We start from the raw sequence: 21645 nt of genomic DNA on the forward strand, positions 1-21645 counted from the left end.
AATTTGAGAAATCTTGAGCAAATTTCCCTTTGTGAACTTTTTTCTGAGATCTCATGTTGCTTTGTGACTGCTTCATTTTTTATTCTCTCGCTGTCTATCGTTACCTTGGAAATTTAGTTAAGTCGGATGAGTGTTAGACTTGAGTGGGAATATCCTCAAACAGATATCTTTCTACTTAATACACACAAACTTTCATGAGCATGTTTAACAAAAGTTGAATGCCCTTCATAAACAGGTAAAAACAAACGATATAAAAACCCGACGTTTCGGCGACTTCATGACACCATTATCAAGGGTACAAATGAAAATAAAATTAACAAATGCGAGCTCAAGAGTTACAACTAATTCTAAGTAGTTGTAACTCTTGAACTTGCATTTGTTAATTTTATTTTCATTTGTACCCTTGATAATGGCATCATGAAGTCGCCGAAACGTCGGGTTTTTATATCGTTCGTTTTTACCTATCTATGTATTACTAAATCTTTGTTAATATGAATGCCCTTCATATGCTCTTTGCAGGTCCACAGTTTATGACATATAATGTTCATCAACTGTTACATCTGAGAGACTGTGTTGAAGATCTTGGGCCTCTTTGGAGTCATTCTTGTTTTTTCTTTGAAGACCTTAATGGAGATTTCCGTGATTTATTTCATGGTACACAGAATATTGATGGACAGGTACATGTAATTATAATCATTGTTTATATCCGTGCAGATAAGAATGAGAAAATGTTAAGTTAATGAAGTATAATTTTTAACTGGTCAGGAATGTTTTATTTTCTTTAGATTCTGGATGGAGTTTCTGTGATGCAAAAGTTGCCAGAGCTGGCTTCAGAGCTCTCCAGTTTCGAAGCTCAAAACCTGTATTCTCAACTCACCCAAAAAAATCACTACAAAAGGTAAGTTTCAGAATCTGTGCAATTAATACTTTTTATCACAGATAGTACAATCATTAAACAAGAGAGTTACAAGAGAGATATCATTGGGATTTTCTCTTTTTTGAAAAGGAAATGTCTATTACACAAATTGCTCTGAGCAAACCCATATGCATTGATCCTATAAATATAATTACAAGCTTGCAAGAGTTTTAGTAAATATCTGTGCATGATGTAAGGTTGTGGTGTCCATCTAACCCCTTTTTAACACTTAATTATCATTAATTTGATGTTCCAGGTCCAAAACTGAAGAGTTTGAACTGAGGATCTTTGTGATCGGGGCACTGGAAAAAGTTGCCATTAATTCAGAGATCCTGTCTGAAGCAGAATGGAAGGCACTAAGAAGAGAACTACCAAGTTGGGGAAAGGTGTGGTCTTTTAAGCGATGCCAAATCAATGGAACAGTGTATCACAGTGAGCGTTACAAACGAGTAACAGCATGAAATAACTTTACTGTTAGCTTCTCTGGAAAAGGCAGTCAGAATATGGCTGTGTCCTTAATTATGTAAAGGTTCAAGAAAAGTGCCATCAAGCATCTTGTAGAAATGCAAAGTGTAACCGCCAGTTGGAATGCAGCTACTTTGCACTACTTTGAATTCTGGATAAGTACCAAAACCAACTACCAAGTCTAAAAGGAAGAGTTGTGGTTTGTCATATCCTTAAGGTCGAATGGACAACAAAGGTTGTTGCTATTTCTCTGAGGTGTATTGAGGGAAAGTATATGATGGTGTCAACTTCGAATGGAATTTTTGTTTGTCGTTTGGCAAACAGAATAGAATGAGACTGATTGTTTGAGGATAATATTAACTGTCCTTGTCTGTTACTCTTAGACATCAAGCTGTTACCAGAACAGGAAAGAGAATAAAGTAAGATATTAAAAATTGTTTGTTGAACATGAAGTTGTGCTGAAAATGAAGGGTTAATTTCTTTTGTTTTATTCCCTTGATGTGAATTCAACATTGAATTAATCTACTGGTAATTGGTAAATTTGCCTTGTCCAAATCAGCAAAACAGTTATTTTTCAAATTTTTTTCTTTTTTTTTTTTTTTATGCAATTACGGCAAATGTATAAACAAATTTCATTTCAACTTCTTATGTCCCCATAGAGCAAGATATCTTACCTATGGTGAAGATTTCAAAGGGGAATTGTTTACCTCTAAAGCTTAACTTGGAACTAGTTTGTAGAACACTCATCTATACTATAATGGCAAAGTTTACGTCCTTTTTGTTAATTTAAGTTGAAGTTTCAACTCAAATTAATTAACGATGACCTCACTGACTAGTGACCAGGGATATTTTCAATTCAATCCCTGTGATTTTTGTTATTTTAGGAGAATAGCAAAGGATTTTTCTAAACCTTTGGTATATATGATAACACCTTTGCTTGTGAGTACTTGTAGCTACTGTTGCATTTGATAGACTTCTTTTTGTTATGTATACAAAAGAGGGAGATTTTTCGTGACCTTGTGAAATTCATTTGGATGCTTTTACCTCTTAGACATGGTACACAACTGTCCGTGTTTACTGGTATCCCCAATTACTGTGGCACTAAGTGACTCAAAGTTTATCTGCTCCTTTACATGGAATGCGAAAACAAGGAACTAGAACATGGCTGCCAGAACAGGGGATTACAGAACAGGGAACTAGAACATGGATGCCAGAACAGGGAACTACTGTAAGACATGGGATGTCATAACAGGGAACTAGAACATGGGATGCCAGAGCAGGGAACTTAATAAATCTACAAGTAGATTTCTCTTTATTTTGTTATTTCCTTTTTGTCTGTTAGGAAAACAAAGGAGATCTGGTGAAGCTTGCAGAACGTCTTTCCTCCTTGTCACTTGATGACTCTTCAACTAATACTTCTCACCAAAAACTGGCCACCCTGATCAAGACTCGAAACATCATGAAGTTTTCCTTGTGTGCAACTGAGAGATACAAACAAGGTCTCTTCACTCCTGAAGAAATTTCCCTATTGCAGAACATGCTTAAAGGTACATTATAGTTATTTTACAAGCAATAGCGAGCTTTCAGCTGTGTTATGCAGCCAAACCAGCTTCAAAGAAAGTGTTTAACTGTTCCACTTTCTCAGGATTGGTTTGTAGAACAATGTGACTCTTATAACAGGAGAATATTTTTTTCTAGCGAAATGTAATTGTCACTAATTTAACATAACTCTTTAAGCAAAATGACTTTGTCAAAAACTTTTTGTTACCAGACCACATCATTTGACTCTTCCCAATTCTTCAGCTCATGCTACACATAGATGATTACATTTGCCATAAATTTTTAGTTCCTTTGACAAGTAGAACTGAAATTTAATTTATTACGTTGAGCAAATAATGAATTTGGCAATAGTCCTATAGTGTGATATTGACAAGGTAAGAAATTAGAATTATTGTTTTCTAGAGTGGACTGTTTGCACTTTGGAAACCTTCACACATCCAGTAAGCAAGGACAGAGAACTGCTGATCTGCAGGATAAGGGCTGACTGTGATCCTGCTGTGGTTAAGATTAACACAACATCTGGAGAAGCACAGAACAAGGATTGCACTGTATGTCGATGTGTTTGTAACAACTTGGTTATATTGCGGTTACTCTGTTGTTGTATTTAGGGAGAGTGGACCTCAAACCTCTACGTTGGAGGAGGTAGTAGCTTACAGTCAGTTGAGATTCTGTAGTGCAGGTGTAAGCTTTGTCCAAGGTCACCATGAGGGGTTTTTGGGTAAAACACTGAATTCTCACAATACCTCTTTATTCTAGAAGATCACTAGAAATACATCTGAGCAAACTGTCTGGATATCTGACAAAACAGTGGGGGTAACCTGAGCTTACTAGTAGATAATTTCTCATTTAACCACTAGAAAGTCTGTAAGTAATGATAAAAGCACAAGAACAGGGTTGGTGTAGTAAATTAACCTAATTAACTATTGACTGAAACAATTTATTTTGTAAAGGGAGACAAAATTGTTATGGATCTTTCAAAGCTGTTCCAGTCTAGTGTATTGGAGGAATTTATAGACATAATGAATGACAGCATCAAAAGCATGAATATTAACAACACAACCGAGTGGTGGACACTAAGGACAAGGCTTGACAGGAGAATGAAGGTGATCAGCATTTCAACTCTCACGAGCGATGAATGTGTATCCTCTCCTATGACATGACTGAAAGTCTAAATTGTAATAATTATGGTCATTTCTTTAGAACCTTTTGGAGAAACTTGAAGGTTCTTGGCTTGGAAGATGGAGAGGAGTTCCTCTTGGTCAGCCTATTGATGAAGAGTAATGTGAATCAATAGCATCCTTAGCCAGAGAGTTGGAAGAGAAAGTTTCAATCCTGTGTGGATGCCGATTTGATAATTATTTGCTTGAAGTATGTTGTGCATGAATCAATCAGAGTTTCCCGAGTTATAAGGATGGCAGATTGTATGAAAAATGTTTTGTCCATCAATCTTTGTTATGATTTGTGTGCCATCTTCTTTGGTGCTTGACCCAAAGATGACAATTGAAGTAGCAAAACCTTGCATAGTAACCGAATGGAAACTAGGGATGGTTGAGTGGCAAGAGCACTCACCTCCCTGCTGTTCCACAGGTTCAATTCCCAGACCTGGTGTCATATGTGGTATGTGGGTCGGTATGTCCTTGCTCCAAGGGTTTTTATACAGGTTCCTTGGTTTTCCTCCCTCCACAAAAACCAACATTTCAACGTTTCACTTTAAACCAGTGGACAAGAAGAACCACCTCATGGAATGCCGCCAGCTAAATCCCATTGTCATTATTAATATTTTTATTAGTAAGTGTCCTTTGTTTGTTGTAGGTCCTCATAGATTCGTCATTTTGCTTGTCAAGAAAAGAAACTGCTGAAGCACTGATTGAAATTACTGCCATGGATGCTACCTTACCTTCTTTTGAAAAAGTAAGAACAAGAAAATTTTTGTTCCAATAAAAGAATTCATAATCAAGTGTCTAAAGTAAGTTGGAATTTCACTGCTTTTGTCAAAGCATAGGGCTAACTCTTCACTCTAATGAAGGGCTAAAGTCAGATTTAGCAACTACTTACATTAACTAAATTGTAATTTAGTCCACTTGTGTTTGCTAGACATAGCAACCCTCTGGTTTTTTTCTTCTCAACCTCTATTGCAATAAGCTGTTGTGATTATTTTTGTTTTGATTATTTGGTGTTTGATAAAATTGCACTCTATTGGTTTATCATCGTCAATTGCCTTTGAGACGTACACAAAATAATAAAACTGCGAGCTCCACTTTTAGGCGTGGCTAGATCGATATATTAAGTCGTAAGGACTTTACACACCTTGACAGGTTGTAACATGTCGAAATTTATCCTTTATCAGTACCATGACTTATCCTATAGCCCTTTAGAGTAGCTTAGAAGTTGACAAGAATAATTGTGAAGAAAAGACTAAGCTCTTTTACAATATTGTTTAATCGTGACAGTATTTGGTTGTGACAGTCGGCACCCTCGATTAGTCCTTTATCACTGCAATAAGCTCCCAACATTCCTCACCCTAACCCTCTTCAAATAAGCACCCACTTTGCTTAAGCCACGCAAGTTCTAAAAATTTGATAAAGCTTCCAGCAGCTCGTTTTCTCGAAAGGCTCGTTAACTTTTAGGTCGAAATCAACTTTTCAAATCGAACTAATATGCAAGTAACACCTTGTACAGACGTCCGTACAGTTATAAGTCACAATTTTTCGGCTTTATATGTTACTACCATTTTTATGATGACGTGCTTCGCTGCGAGCTCCGCTATAAAGACTAACGAGCGTGGGTCCTGACCAACAAGCGACTCCATTTTGTTGCATTAACGGACAATTTTTTCACGTAAGATAAAAAGCTATCGAAACTTTTATAATAATAATATTAATAATAATAATAATGATAATAACAATATATTATTATCAATATAATTAGTGGACAAGGCGCGCAAGACGGTAACACTACTGGAGATGAGCTGCCCATGGACCACAAAGACGAGGAGAAGATCATGAAGTACGCCCGCTTCTTCTAGAGCTCAAGAGACAGTACCCGGGTTTTAATATCGTTCAGTACAACATAATCATCGATATCCTGGGAGGGTACTCGAAAGACCTCAAGAAGAGCGTCAGGGAGCTTGTTGGATCAGAAAGGAGTACAGCAGTGTTAGGTAGAATGCAGAAGTCTGTAGTCAGCAGTTCACTCAAGATCTTTGAAAGTCATGAGTTGAAGACTTCATCTTAGCCATATGTTATTTTGTTGAGTTTTTAAGACATTAGGAACTAGCCACTAGGGCTTTTTTTTTTAGAAGTTTTTTTTTTTTATCATTTTCTATAAGTTTTTCTTTTTTTGGGGGGGGGGGGTACATATGTAAATTCTAAACTTGTTAGCTGGCCACGTCCTAGGCGCCCAGCTTTCGTGTATATGAGTTCTGGCATCCAGACGTTTTAACTGCCACATAATATATATATATAGACGTATTTTATTATTTCATGTTTTTTATTTATTTCTTTATTTACGTTCTCAAAGTTTAGGAAGATTTTAATCCTACGTGCACCCTGGGTTATGTTTATCGCCCCAGTCCCCAGTCTTTGTATGATCTTATGGCAAACATAACTTTTTAAAACTGTCGGATATTAATAACATTTTATTCAACTACATATCTGCTCAAACCTATGATACACGCAACAGATTTGAAAAAGTGAACCGCGAGGCTATACCTATGAAAGGTCCCCTAACTAAACTGTAAAAACACGGATAAAAAATCATTAGTGCAGGAGAAAAATGACATCATAAGGAATAATATTTTGATGAAATTTTATACAACAACAATAACAACTTTATTAGGTACTTGCATAAGTAGTACATGGCATTATCTAAGTAAGAATAAATATTTAACATCAATTCGTCTTTAACAGAACTTCTTGTCTGATATTCATTATTTGGAATATAAAAGCAGAAATGAGTCTACAATAAATGATGACAATAAATGTTGTTTTCCACACAATGGCAAGTGGGATTCATAGTTAAATCAGGCAAGGTCATAACATGCAGATACTAAGCAAAGTGGCAGCTACGTAGAAACGCGAGCTGAGTAATAATAAGAATCATTGCCACCAAAACTATTTGATTATTTGGTGCACTGCTCCTTCCCAACAGTGTCCAGGAAACAGGTTCTTCCACTTGAAGTGTCTAAAGTTGACGAGAGTCCCAAAAGAGGATCCATGGTGAGTGCAGTGGAAGGGGATAAGAGAGATGGATTTATCTCAAGATTGCACTTTAAACCCGTGAATACAGATCACATACCAATTCACCAAAATTATCTCTAAATTACCACAGAACAAGTAGATTAAGGCATTCTTTTCTCTTGTATGATTACTTCATTCATCCACACAACCTTTTCTCCTAACTATCTATTGATAATCACTGTTTGTCATGTTTGAGAATGAAGGGAAACTGGGCTATTAGCAATATAGTAGTTTGGTTCCTTCATTAGCTTTCAATTTGCCTCATCTTTACAGAGCTTTCTTATTAAACTGGTTGTCAAAAGACATGTTTTAAGGAAAAGGCAAAGTGTAATGAGGTTTGCATAATATAGAAGTGAATATACATGTTGAATCACATATGATTACAGAAACGGGAAAGCCAAACAAAGGTCTGCTCTGCTGCCATAGTGTTAACATTTGGTAACTCCTCCTTCAGTTGGGCTGGATTGTACTTTGTCTTGCACTGTGGATCTCTATAGTTCTTGAGGTGCAAACTATCTATGAGTTTGTTTATTCCAGACCACATTTTGTCAAATGGTGGTGGTTAAGTGGCAATGGTTTGGACGCAGCTTTCATGCCATCAACGTGACACATGTTGTATGCCAAGTATATATCCCCCCAAGAAGATGGTGATAAGGCCTTCAAAACGATTAAGAGCCAATTAATTATTATCAAAAATGCTTGTGATGGACTCTCCGACCTGTTGGCATGAAATAAATATATAACCCTTCATAAGAAAACATTAAATAAAATTGATACCTCTGGTTTAACTTAATGGAGAGTCTAGCATATTAGATAACAAAATTCTCATGACTCATTTCAATAATCATAGGCATGGCTAAACCTACACTGAGGTCCAATTTTACATGTTTAACTGTATAAGTACAGGTAAGAGAAATGTACACCTGAGTTAAAGTACATAAAATGCAAACTCTGCTTGACTGGCTCAAAGATGAATCAAATCAACTCTGCAAATTAAGTCAAAGCAGTAGCAACATTTTTAATGTGATACTGTTTGCGTCTATTTATCTTTAACTTGACAATCGATCTGCACCTGCAAAAGGTGATATTATCATTAAAAAGAAAATTGTCCGGGGAAACATGACTTAAATCATACATATATATGTAAGCGGAAAGTGCAACATTTCAAAACAGCTATATATATATAGTGAAAGAAGATTAACCAAGGTTCAGGAAAAGGGGATTCCATTTGTCAATAAATCCACTGCCTCGAACAATAAAAAAATGTCCACGGGACCATTTCTGCAGGCGTTTTTTTTCACCAGTTTCTTTATTACAAGATGTTGGTGTTTCCTCTGCACAGTCAGCTAGTAATGCAGCCGAGGTAGGTTGAGATAAAATCTCTTCATTTCCTGTTGTGTGAGCGAGAAAAAATGAGTTTTTTTTCTTTTGGCACTTCAAATGTAACTAAAAGCTAATGAAACATGGTATGGTAGCATATCACAAAAAGGCAAACCTATTTATACGATTTCAAAACCATTATGCAGCCCTTAACCTACAATGTGGAATATGTTTGACATCAACAGGCTCAGGGAGAAGTCAAAGATAACAGGAGTCGTGCACTTAAAAACGACACACTAAAAACAAAATTTTTTCAATTAAAGCTGCATTGCTTTCAAACTTGTCATGGGTGATGCCTTTACAATTTCAGAAACATTTCAGCTGTACAAAAAGTTAAATATGCACAATTGGAAATGAATAGGCAAACTTATGGAGGGCCTAGGGGATAGGTTTACCTTGGGATAACACTGCTGATTGACCTACAGGTGTACTTGCAGTATCCAAAATGGAGTCTACCACAGATTCTACCTTTTTAGTTTCATCAGTGGTTAGGGTGATATTGTCGGCAACTGAGAAGTAAAAAATACGAATAAGTATATGAATAAGTGAGTGCTCGCATTTTAACTGGAAGGAAGTAGTGCTAAAAAGCACTGCCCAGAATTGAAATTGCATACAGCAATTACCAGACATGAGTGAAATAACATGTACTGACCAATATCAACATGACCCTCTAGCTAAGAAGATTGCTCACACAAATACTTTGGGAAACCTTCAACTTGAGTCATCTGATACTCAACCTCTTCTATCAGTTAGCAAGTGCAATTATTTGCACTGTCTGGCAACCCACATATCAAAAGGGTAACATGTCGGATCTTTTATCGAAACATATTTTTGATTTTTCATTTGGTATAGCAGGAAAAGATGAAAATGGTTGCACAAGAAAATTAAGGAACATCTATTCATCCTTCATGCGAAGTTGATGACATGAAGAAATGAATCGTAAACATCCGAATGTAAATCACCACTTACCTTCAACAGCACTTGCATCCTAAAACACCACAATGTTTTAAAAAGCCTCTAATATCAGAAGGAATACTTGGATGCCTGGAGGAAAGAAAATCTAAATGTTCCTGGCAAAATGCCATTCCATGGACATGGGCAGCAGTGCAGACATCAGGATAATTTACCAGGGGAAGTCCATTGATAACATTCTAATGAAAAAATGTTAAAAAAAAAAAGGAGATTCGACAGTAATGACCAAATGATTATTATCAAATTGTCAAATGTTTTAAAAAGTATGCCATTCTCAAATATAAGGGCTCCATAGCGAACATAACTGAGATCACATTCAGTGGAAGCACATTCATAATATCAGAATCCATTAGAGTCCAAACTGATTCATCCAAACCCTGACCCCATCAGATTTTTTTCACACTGGTCCTTCAAAATTTTATGCATCTATGAAATTTATTGTTATTTTTAAATAGCAACAAAACAAATGCAGTTCAATAAGAAAGTGAACATAGTAATTTACAACAAATTTTAAACTATGAATGTGATGTATTTTCTTTTAAAAGAAAAGTGAAAAAGCTTAAAGAAGAGAAAAAAATATGATAATCAAATCCCCAGAGAGTAATGTAAAACACTTTTTGTTGACCTTTCTCAAAAATATTGAAGGTGGATGAGTGAAAACAAGGATTTCAACTCTTAATGATATGAATCAGAAAATAAACATTAGGGCTTGCACCTTTCTCTTCATCATACAATGTGCGAACATCAACTTCCACTACCTGTCTGCAACCCAAAGCTTACCACATCCTTTCAAAATAATAATGAAAGAGTCATTCCTAATCACAGATTGTATTTATAAATGACTTAGAAAATCCTCCAATCCAATCTGCTATTGGCTCCTCTGGTTTCAGCATTAATAGGAAACTACATTTCATGCAAAATAAAGGTTTGGGAAAAAAACAACTGCAAAAAGAGGGAACAGTTTACATTGCCATTCATCACCTCTAGCATTACAGTCTTCAGTGCAGTCTCCACGAGGATGTGAATAATTTGCCTGGGCTCTAAGCTTGTCAATGTGAGCCATGATTGCCTCTCTGTCAGCATCAACAAACATCATCCAGAACATGTCAAGTGCCTTTCTTTCTCTTAGTTCAGCTTCCAGCTCTCCATTCCAGAAAGCATTTGTCACTCTTTTCTCACTTAATCCTGAGGAGAAGAAACACATCTTAATTTTTACAAAGGATTTACAAAATAAAGATACAAAAAGCTTCCTTCTTGAATTTTGGATCTAAAACGAAACTATAGACCCGAAATGGCTGCTAGATTCATATTCTTTTCAGTATTAGTCGGTTTCCTTTTTTTTGCTTTTTTTATAGGGCGTCCTCGGCCACGGTCAGTGCAATGGCCAAACAACTATACTTAACAAAGCCGAAGTGCAATGGTTTTGCCAAGTAACGCCTGAAGGAGGGTACAACAGTACACCAAATTCGCCCAGGAATTCAACTTGGCCCCCCGAGGATTGTAGTGTATTAAACAAATAATAGCACGAATTGTACGTGGTAACTGCAGGGATAAACACCACAAGTGATATTTCAAAATACAAATGTGTAAACTTGTATTTGCAGAACTAGTTTTCCTCTTTAACAAGTGCAGTCATAGGGGCTTCGTCCACCGGGAGCAGTTCTCGACCACAAGAGTGAGGACAGTGAGCAAGATTGCGAATAAACAACGCGTTATTACCACTCATTGTGGTTTCAAATTATCTTTAAAAGCCCACGTTAGAAAAAGAAGCTTTTGATCACCTAGTTTTTCCCTTAATGTAGTCAAGCGGGGCTTTTTCTAATGCTAATTAATTCAAGTACTTTACATTCATTATCTTCACGAAAACTATGAGCGCCTTTTAGTTTTGGTGGCCATCTGCAGGGTGGCCGACACAACTGCGAGAAATTAATGAGATATTTAGGAGAGAATTTAAATCACAAATAAAAGAGGCCAAATAAAGTTTACATTTCAAAGATAGCTTTATCACTCGACCTTAATTATGGAAAGAAATGGCCGATTTGGGCCTTATATACAAATAAAATTTAAACTATATTCCAATAGCCGTAATGCGCCACCTACCTTCGCGTCCCCTCGACCTGCTCAAATTATAGAGTAGCTGTAAACTCCAAACTCGACAGGACGAAAAATAACAGTTACCTTTTGGAAATAATTGCTTTTATTTATATTCATGGGCCCCATACTGGAATGGTACCACTTACCTGAATTAAGTCCATGGACTTCGTTAAAGGCGACTGCAAAGCCACTAAACGAGACCTAAGAACGACAACTTCCAAATTAAAAAACAAAGTCAACTAAAAGGAGTTGTGTCCAATAACTATCAACAAAAACAATAATAAATAACAGATTATAGAGAAAGACTTACGTTCACAAAAACAAGGTAACGAACAAATGGTTAACCGGCTGTACATTTAGATGGTAACGAACAGAGGTGTACATTTCGAGATTTAATTCAGTTTCACGCGGGGTCACGCTAATGCTCGCGAAAATTTAAACGACTATTGACTGGCAATTCAACAGTATTAAACGGCTCTATGTGCAAAAAGGAATTATAACAAAATTTCCGGAAACATTCAACAAGAACTTACGCAAAGGAAATTTGCCATTTTAAAAGAGACTTGTCCACAAAACACACATCCGAAACTTCAACAGCACTCCTTTCTTCTCCGGACAAATGCCATCCCATCCGTGGATTTATACCATGCCAGATATATTTTTCGTGCAACCCAGCCTAATCCAGGTGAAATACAATCATACAATAGCTAAAGCAACGCTAAACGAGGCTTTTATACGCGCACAACGTAACCACATCCGTAACTAAAAAAATTCGCAACAAAGAAATCAAAGTACTTCGTAAACAAATTCGACTTAGGCTAAATGAATCCTTTGAGTATCCTTAAAAGTCAGTCTGATGAATGAGTCAAGTTCAGTCAATCGTTTGAGTATCCTTAACAGTCTGACGAGTGAGTCAAGCCCAGTCTACCCTCTGTTGTGACGGCTGTGACGGCTGTGACGGCTGTGACGGCGTCACACGCTCAAAGAACGAAATCGTACAGAATATATCGGGCATCAGATGTCGAAGTATGCACTCGATATTACGCTTATTTTCGGTTGTTTTTATGTGTTTGATATCACTAAAACGGAAATTCATACTTGGAAAGGGTGAAAAAATAACATAGAATGGGGTAATTCAAGATTTAATGAGATTTTGAAGTTATAAGCATATAAGATGCAATGAATATATGAAGTTCATATATTTTGCACTGCGGTATTAGATACGTATGATGTGCGATCCTCGCAGTAGATAGCGCTATTTATGCAATAGCGAAAATCAGACCTGAAAAAGAAAATCAGGCCTGTACGGGACTCGAACCACTGACCTCTGCGATACTAGTGCAGCGCTCTACCAGTTGAGGTAGATTCCACAAGTCTCTCTTTGCAGCAATAGAGCTGTGAATTTGACATGTTAACAACTATTATTATAATTGTTATTTTATTTTTTATTTTTATTATTACTTACCTGGTTAGTAATTACCTTTTGACTAGATCAACACAAACATCAGCTTCCATAGCTTTTGACGAGCCTTCCCAGTTGAGCCTGCAGTTGTGCATGCGAGAGTTTTTCGACTGTCTGTTGGCAGTTTCACTTGTTGCACACCTTTACAAAAGACATTATGAGTAAAGGTCCTGGGTAACACTTTCAAGAGGAGACAAATATGGGTGCTGTCATATGTTGAATGATTCTGTACTTTTTTGGTCAAATTGAAAAAAAAAAACATCGCTCTTGTTGTTTACAACAAGGTGCTAGTAGACAAAATATATTTCTATACATTACTTCTTTGACCTTGAACCATAGCAAATCACCTTGCCAGTTTTTAGGCCAACCATGGAGCCAACACCTAGTGGTGAAAGTAAGGATATATTTTATTTATTTATTAATTATTTAGTTCATTAACTTTGACCATTGGCTGACACCAAAACTGTCAGTAAGCTAAAGAACAATCCAGAGAAAAAAACAGCAGCTTTCTAAGAAAATGCATAACCAAATGCACCCTTTTTAATTCTTTCAGACGTTGAATTTGCAGTGTACCTCTCAGGCTGTTGTGGGCTTTTCCCCTTTTTTGCCATCCCATGTCATATGACGCTCCTATCTCCACATTTTCCTTTTCACTATCATCTTTCCACATGTTTCTTTCGCTTTCCAAACTTTTCAGACATGATTCCTTGGCCAACTTTTCAACTTGGAGCCCCACTTCCCTCTCGCGAGCCTTCAGCGTGGACTCTCCAAGTGATGGTATATTGATGGATGATAACTACTCGTTTACGTGGGTAGGATCTATGCCTGCGTGTAGCATCCCTGTAAATATTTCGATTCAACTTATTAACAAATTGGCTAGATGTTAAATGGATGCTGTGATGGTGGAAAACAAGATTTTTAGCCACGTTTAATGTAAATAAACCTGCAGCGAGCTTCGTGTTTACATCAAAGATTGGTCTCCCTCGCGTTGTTCCGGTGCTACGGTGGGTCTTGTTTGTACGACAGGTATTTGTCTCTCCACACTCAGAGTTTGAAGAGGATATGTACAGTAGTGATCCTAACCCAGACACCGGTTCTTTTATGCAGTCGAAGAGCTGTAGAGCTGCCTCACAGGGGGACATTGAATTCCACAACTCGACGGCCGCGAAGTGGAAATCCACTGCAGACTTCCGGATCACGCACATTCTTTTCATTTTCTTGTCTTACCAGAGCATTACCAGAAGCTTTCAGCCGATTTGCGGCATTCTTATTGCAAATAAAAGCTTTCGCTCTGCAAAAGCGGCCCTTGTTTGTTTTTCTCACGCTAGCATGAAGAACGGCCGCCATCTTGGATGTCGCAATGTTATGCGCAGAAAAGGTTGCGCAGTGCAAAACAAGGGAATCGCCTTAAGGTAATTCCCTTGAAATTGCTCTACTATCAAACGTTTTTTGAAACTTGGTATGATTAACATTCATGATATAAACATTAAAAAAATGTAAAAAAAAAATGGGGTCACCGTGCTTGTTTATGCGTCGGCAGGCTAATAAAATGGGCTATTTTTATTGGTTGTGCGTTAAAAATTCGAATCACCTTCCAACTGAATTTAGCCTTGGTTACTTGAAAGAAACAAAATTTTATTTTGAAATTGAAGGTTCCTTTATCAAAATAAGCGGTATTGCTTCATTTTAGCTGTTTTTGATTGCTCGGTTGTGGGGATTTTTCCCTTTTTCGGACAGTTCCGTGGTTAGCATGAAGTCCTCGCCTTGGCCAAAATACACGAAGTACGGAACTATTTTCCAAAAAAAAAATGTTCTACCGTCAAACTTCTTTTATTCTTCAAATATGTTCTTTATTAGATTGTTCATAGCAAAAACCTGAAAAAAAAATCGGGTGTCACCGTGCTTGTTTCCTCACAAACTGCCGTAAAAGGTGGACATGGTTTTCAGATCGTAGTCAGGATGAAGAATTTGCACGGTGGGGACTGGGACGAGACAAAATGGTGTCCATCGTGCTCGAAGTATGCACTCGATAATAAGCTTCTTTTCGGTTGTTTTTATGTGTTTGATGTCACCAACACAGAAATTCATACTTGGAAAGGGTGAAAAAATAATAAAAAATGAGGTAAGTCAAGATTTGATGAGATTTTGAAGTTATAAGCATATAGTTGAAACAATTTCGTAGCGCTGGCGTTTTGTTAATTCCAGTGAGCTAGGGTTCGATTTGTTTTGCTTGGGCAATAAAGGTTTGACAAAAAACTTGAAGAAAAGACTGTTGATTCGTATTTATATTTATATTTATCAATTTAATGGCAACATAGTAAACAAAAGAGAGAGAAAAAGGAGAAAAAAAAATGCCATAGGGATAGTCCTTAAAGGAGTCAAGGACCCCATGCTAGACAGACAACCCAAATTCTTTGTATTCTTTGTATGTTGTCTTGTTTGGTTTCCATACACAGCAAAATGTGAATTCTTCACCCATCACTCTAACAGGAGTGATATATACAGTACAATGTAGTATACTCTGAAAAATACGAACTGCACTTTAAAATTTGCTTTTTATACTTCAGAACCACACTCCAATGTCTCACTGGTCCTCATTCTGACTACTACATTTTCCGTGCAAAAATTATTTCAAAACATTAATTGCACAAATCACAATCTTAATTTGCAGTATCTGTAAAGTACTGACATATTTGCACCAACACCCGCTTGTTTGAGGAGACTCTGGGTTTGTTGTCAAACCTCTCCATCAGAACTTGCTTCACCCCTTCTTCCTTGCCTCTTTGGTATACCACTCTCAGGTGAGGGAGACCCAAACCTGAGCTTGCACACTTAATGGCCATTGAGGCTGAAATGTACTTCTCTCTAACTAATGGCTGCAGGGTATTAACCAGAAGTTTCTTTTCTTTTAGGAGCTTCTGATAGGATGCCACCCATGAAACTTTGAAGCTGTGCTTTTGTAGCAGTTTGACATTTAGAAACTTGTTCACCAGCTGGTAAAGTGTTTGCACATCTGCAAGAGCATTGTGAGCTTCATAGGATTTACCCAGAAGACCTTGTACCAGGTTTTCTTGGCTTTGGGATTTCATTTCAGGAAGCAATTCCCTGAATGCTGAAAGAGGGTCTGTAAAGCCAGAAACTGTTTTAACTAAGTCATCCATGACTCCATTTTTCTCTGCTGCTTGCACCAAGAACCTGGCATCAAAGGATTTGCAATTGTGTGCTACTAAAATGCAAGGCATTCTTGATTTGAGCCACTCAATGAAGGTCTTCAGTGCCACATCAATTGCAACAGCATCAGTTATTGGCTTCCCATCATAAAACAGTATTGCTCTTTGGAAGGTGAGTTTGTTCACAGCAGATGCTTCTGGTGATAGTACATTACGAGGCTTGATATAAATAGAGAACTCATCATTACCATCTGTTGCTGCAATTTGTAGGATTTCAGCATCATTACCTGTTTTAAGATATTGTAATCCAATTAATACTTTACAAAGATATTACAAAGAAAAATGTAATAAAAAGGCTTAGTGCATCTATGCAGGGTATATCTAAAATAAAAATAGGAGTGATTTCTGAACACCTGTCCTGCTAATTTGCATCTGACCTATTTTCTTTGAGAACAAGGCATGATAAAACAAAGGAATCTATGGGATGCAAATTAGCAGGACGAGTATTCAGCAATCTAGCAAAATAGCAAAACAATTCCATGATTAAATATAATTATTCTCTAATGTGCAATTCCAAAACACCCTGCTGGGACAAACATGGTTATATTCCAAGGCTGTGCTCTAACAGCGCCCAGTGGCCCCTGGCGCCTTACTTTTCCACTTGGGTGACTCGGAAATTTTAGTTTTTTTTTTATACAAAGCATATGCTGGGCACCCTAGATTTCACAGTTTCAGAGCACTGGGCTCCATTCAATTTTCCTTAGAGCACAGCCTTGTATTCACTTTGTTACTTTTTTGCCAAACTTCACCCTGCAAAGCTAATTACCCCTTCCAGATGTTTCCAAATCAAATATGATTTGATGATAGTCTTTGGTTAACGATACTTTCTCAATCTTTGAGGCTGCAGGTGGTGCTGAAATTTCCTGAGCAACATCATGTCCATCAAAGCCCATTCCAGAACTATACTGTTGTCCTTCTCTGTTCTCAAGCTGTTTTGTCTTTTTCAACTGCTTCGCTTTCTTCTCAATTCTTTTCTTCTTGTACTCTCTTGTTTTCTGTTTCTGTTTCAAAATTAGTATTTTCTTGTCCATTTTCTTTGCAAACTTTAAAGTATTGCCTGGCTCGACCCAAGGGGAGCTAGCTTCTTAGCATTTGAAGCATAAACCTAAATTGAAGAAACAAATGGTTTTTATTCACTACAATTTGGTATCTCTTAAAGCTTGTGAAACGGAAAAAGAGGTTGATAGTCCTCTAACACTTATAGCGTTATCCCTTGCAGTTATTAATTTAATTTAGAATACAATCATAAGCACTAACACTATTTTCTAAGAGTTGTGTTCCTCTACAGGTAAAATGGTTGGCATTGGGAATTTGTGAGGAGCGAGCTGTGCCAGCATACATGTACACTGTACTTACTACTATGATCTTTTCCAGTGACTGCCTCAACCTTTTGTCCATCAGATCCTTGCCATGGGGAAGGCCTCTGTGTTTGTAGGACGCAGGACTTTTTAAGTAGCCACACCAGTCGCCACAAGAAGAATGGTCACCATGAGCATGGGGCACAATAGAAATGTTTTCCTCACCTTAAGAAAGTATCAACAGTGGTGCAAAGACTAAAATATAAAGTAAGAAAATTTGGCTAAATTACTTACACTTTCAAATGATCCACAACAAATTAAGTAAAGTTTCTCATTCTTTAAAGTCCGTACAAGCACTGGAAGTGTCTGCTTACTATTGTTTCCCAGTCCTAACTGACCATACAGTCCTAAGTAAAACAAACACCACAAGATACATACCTAAATGTCTTTACAAAATCAGAGACAACTAACCTAAACATCATTAAGGGATTAACATGAGCCAGGTAGTTCTGGAGAGCACAATGTATGTAGAGACAAAAAGTGTCCAACTACATGGATTTGTATTTTATATTCAGCCTAAACCATAAATTAAATCTGAGATCCAATAATACTAGCTTATCACTGGGAGAGTATCGAATTATAACACTGCTTAAAATTCAACACAGGGTTTTGCCCGATTGCCCTTCCCCTGTTAATCTCCAAAGTTCAAATTTCTAAAAAATGCCTTGCAGCCTGTACGTTTCCAAAATGACCACAATACAAACCAATTTGAAACAACATTACAAATTAAAGGAAATTTCTGTGAACTGCTTGACTGTATTTTCATACCTCCTCCAAATGTGAGGATTTGTCCTTGAAAAAAGAAATGATTTAAACAGGGTTGGAAAACATTGCCTCTTCTATTTCCAGTAATAAATAGGTGAGGCCACTGTTCATATATTAAAATTCTAACATGACTCTCAGGCTAGGACGAATCAACCAAAAGCAATTAATCATTCATTGTCCAACCTCTATGTGATATCTTTTGTTTCTTTTCCCCCCTAGCCTCTGAACCAAGTTTGAATTTTTAATGTAACAAAAATGGCTTATTCAAGTGTATGACTCTTCCTTGATGTGGGCCTTAACAAGTTCTTTCATAGCAACAGTCTTTTGTCTCATAACCCAGCTTAGTAAAACTTAGGTCAAAATATAATATTTGGTCAGGGCACAAAACCCACTAGGTGGGAAACATGGTAAACCATGGCCATCAGTTTGTGTGCTGAAGAATATTACTAGCACTCTGTGTTTCATTTTGTTCAAAAAGAAGTGATACTTATGAAGTTTTTCCTCTTTAAATTAAGTTTTTCCACTTTAAATTAATAAGCCTCCCTCTAAGCCACCCCCCCCCCCCCAAAATCCGTGGAATAAATAAGCTCCCCCCTCCCCCGGGAAGGCTTATTATAGGATTTATGGTATTCAGGTGCAGATTGAATTGACTTTGTAACAAACCAAAGCCAACCTAAGCTGTAAGTACTGCACTGTGTGAATACCCAGCAGCTAGTTTGGTCACTTGATACTGATCAAGTGCTTGCACATGTGTTGGGAGGAGTGCATCTTTAATGCTACCCACTCCTAACTGTCCATGGACTCCCCATCCCCACGACCACACCCGGTGATCTGCTCACAGAGCCATGGAGTGATAATGTCCACACATAACTGCTATACATTTGTTGTCCGATAGCTCGGTAATGTAGACAGGCCTTGTCTGTTGCTTTGTGTCTCCTTGGCCAAACTTTCCTCAAAATAACACAACATTGAGATAGAATAAATATATGAAGTTCATATATTTTGAACTGCAGTATTAGATACGTATGATGCACGATCCTTGCAGTAGATAGCGCTATTTATGCAATAGCGAAAATCAGACCTGAAAAAAATCAGGCCTGTACGGGACTCGAACCACTGATCTCTGCAATACTAGTGCAGCGCTCTACCAATTGAGCTAACAAGCCAACTGGGAGCAGGCCGATAAGTTGGTTCGTAATAAACCCGTGAAAGTGATAAATGAGATAGAATAAATATATGAAGTTCATATATTTTGAACTGCGGTATTAGATACGTCTGATGCACAATCCTCGCAGTAGATAGCGCTATTTATGCAATAGCGAAAATCAGACCTGAAAAAAATTTGCGCTATTGCATAAATAACGCTATCTACTGCCAGGATCGTGCATCATACGTATCTAACACCGCAGTTCAAAATATATGAACTTCATATATTTATTCTATCTCATTTATCACTTTCACGGGTTTATTACCAGCCAACTTATTGGCTTGCTCCCAGTTGGCTTGTTAGCTGAATTGGTAGAGCGCTGCACTAGTATCGCAGAGGTCAGTGGTTCTAGTCCCGTACAGGCCTGATTTTTTTCAGGTCTGATTTTCGCTATTGCATAAATACCGCTATCTACTGCGAGGATCGTACATCATACGCAACACAACATTGTTAAAAAAAATTATCATGTGAATCAGGAAATTATTTCTAAATGCATTATCTGATTCAAAGATGTTGTGATCAAAGTTGAAAACGACTACCTTAGAAATGGCATTCAGGTAGGGCTCTGCCTTTTTATCCTTCAAGTCCCTATAATATCCATATATATTATCACTCAGTTAACAGGTAGTGAGATACTTAAACTTATGTAGAGATTGCTATCTTGATCTAACGTAAAATTCTTGTAACTAATTTACAAGGAAATGTGTAGCAGTTAGAGGGGAGAATTGACAGTCAGACTTTGGGGTTAAGTTAAAGGGTTAAAATCAAAACGAACATCTTGCAAGGATGCTGATAATATTTGCATTGATAAAGTTGTATTTCTTACCTGTCCATACTTTGATGATGCCCAAGAATACACCTATGTGAGGGAAAATAATCAAATTAATCACTGACGCATACTTCTTGCCAGCTGCCCTCACATCAATGAATCAAACTGTATCACATTGTACTCAGAATAGAGATTATGGTTAATGGTTCCTGCTTAAAATGAAAGCAGTTCTTCATTTTTTTTTTTCTTACTCATTGTAAATAATTCTTAAGTTTGATAACATTAATATTTAAATTGTTGTAGATATATTTAAATTTGTAAGTCCACATCAGCTTTTTAGCTGCCTTCTTGTACTGACCTACATGAAAAATAAAGTATGTATGTATGTATGTATATAACTCTGCTAGGAATGTTCAGCCCCACTGCATACTACTCACTTTGAAATTTCAACTCTCTTGCTGAGGTGAATAAGCTAAACCTCTTATCTTGATCTTCTTGAGAGCTAGCAACATGTTAATTAACCTATTGACATCCAGTGCGCCCATATGCGCCCATGGGGACCCACACCCTTTCTACGCCTTGTGACATCATCACTTTTAACCCTGGAGCATGAATTTGAGCACCTACTTGAACAGGTTGAAAATATCTTACAGACAATACTTGAACTTGTCAGGTTTCAAAGATTAATTGTTTGTTTATACTCCACAAGATCTAATTAATCAGTGCAATAAAGGCAGAACTGGTAAATTCTAGAGCATAGAAAAATGCACTGTGTGAGGTGACCTGGTTTGGCCAGCAAATACCAACCAGACAAAGAAGCTACATTCCTGATCAACCTGTGCCACAGCCTAACAATCTTAGTTCCATTTGATATATTAAAAAAATCCTACATAATGTACCATCCCATTATTAATTGGAAATCATAAGTTTAATCTATCTTGTTCTCTATAAAAAGTGGGAGTCCAATCCTGTGATCACCTATATCTGAATTTACAACTACGTAACAGTAACCTTAGAAAGATGTTACATTTCATCTTAAGTCACAAGTGTGGGGGAAAGAAAAATTTTTAAGTCCCCATGACAAATCCAACCTCAGACCTTGGGACTCGGTGCTCCGATGCTTTAGCACGGAGCCACAGAGACTCTATGGTGATCAGCAAGGCCCATTACAAAGTTCATATAGTTCATTAGTTTTTTTATCGGATTTATATTTTTTTTCTTTTTAGTTT

General features: G+C 37.1%; 3 protein-coding genes and 1 long non-coding RNA gene across 10 annotated transcripts; 2 read left to right on the forward strand and 2 right to left on the reverse strand.

Moving 5' to 3' along the window:
• The first annotated feature begins 476 nt into the window (after nt 1-476).
• On the forward strand, nt 477-6938 carry LOC148715792 (uncharacterized). The gene is made up of 10 exons (XM_088746495.1): nt 477-677; nt 786-898; nt 1173-1302; nt 1765-1800; nt 2724-2928; nt 3344-3489; nt 3892-4044; nt 4142-4309; nt 4754-4852; nt 5870-6938. The coding sequence occupies exons 1-8, from the start codon at nt 492-494 to the stop codon at nt 4220-4222; spliced, it is 1050 nt and encodes a 349-aa protein (XP_088602621.1). The 5' UTR covers nt 477-491; the 3' UTR covers nt 4223-4309; nt 4754-4852; nt 5870-6938.
• LOC148715793 (uncharacterized) lies at nt 6748-14440 on the reverse strand. Of its 7 annotated transcripts, none has more exons than XM_088746501.1 (10): nt 14031-14440; nt 13661-13927; nt 13406-13469; nt 13106-13228; nt 11772-11826; nt 10513-10716; nt 9529-9710; nt 8955-9068; nt 8382-8570; nt 6748-7897 (listed from the first exon to the last, which is right to left on the reverse strand). In XM_088746501.1, the coding sequence occupies exons 2-6, from the start codon at nt 13755-13757 to the stop codon at nt 10711-10713; spliced, it is 345 nt and encodes a 114-aa protein (XP_088602627.1). In that variant the 5' UTR covers nt 13758-13927; nt 14031-14440; the 3' UTR covers nt 6748-7897; nt 8382-8570; nt 8955-9068; nt 9529-9710; nt 10513-10710. The 7 variants fall into 7 exon arrangements, with proteins under 7 accessions (XP_088602627.1, XP_088602628.1, XP_088602630.1 ...); XM_088746502.1 differs by adding an exon at nt 12159-12301 and having other exon boundaries at nt 13661-14440; XM_088746504.1 differs by adding an exon at nt 12159-12301 and having other exon boundaries at nt 11772-11839; nt 13661-14440.
• Nucleotides 14441-15344: 904 nt separating this feature from the next.
• LOC148715794 (maternal protein exuperantia-like) lies at nt 15345-17812 on the reverse strand. The gene is made up of 3 exons (XM_088746494.1): nt 17674-17812; nt 17084-17422; nt 15345-16544 (listed from the first exon to the last, which is right to left on the reverse strand). Exons 2-3 carry the CDS (start codon nt 17346-17348, stop codon nt 15748-15750), a joined length of 1062 nt encoding a protein of 353 aa, XP_088602620.1. The 5' UTR covers nt 17349-17422; nt 17674-17812; the 3' UTR covers nt 15345-15747.
• Nucleotides 16293-18991, forward strand: LOC148715795 (uncharacterized). Its single transcript, XR_015995846.1, has 2 exons — nt 16293-16429; nt 17606-18991. It is a non-coding gene; the product is annotated as an uncharacterized LOC148715795 (long non-coding RNA).
• Nucleotides 18992-21645: the final 2654 nt, after the last annotated feature.

This window comes from Stylophora pistillata, unplaced genomic scaffold, assembly GCF_964205215.1.
Source record: "Stylophora pistillata unplaced genomic scaffold, jaStyPist1.2 SCAFFOLD_151, whole genome shotgun sequence".
NCBI lineage: Eukaryota > Metazoa > Cnidaria > Anthozoa > Scleractinia > Pocilloporidae > Stylophora > Stylophora pistillata.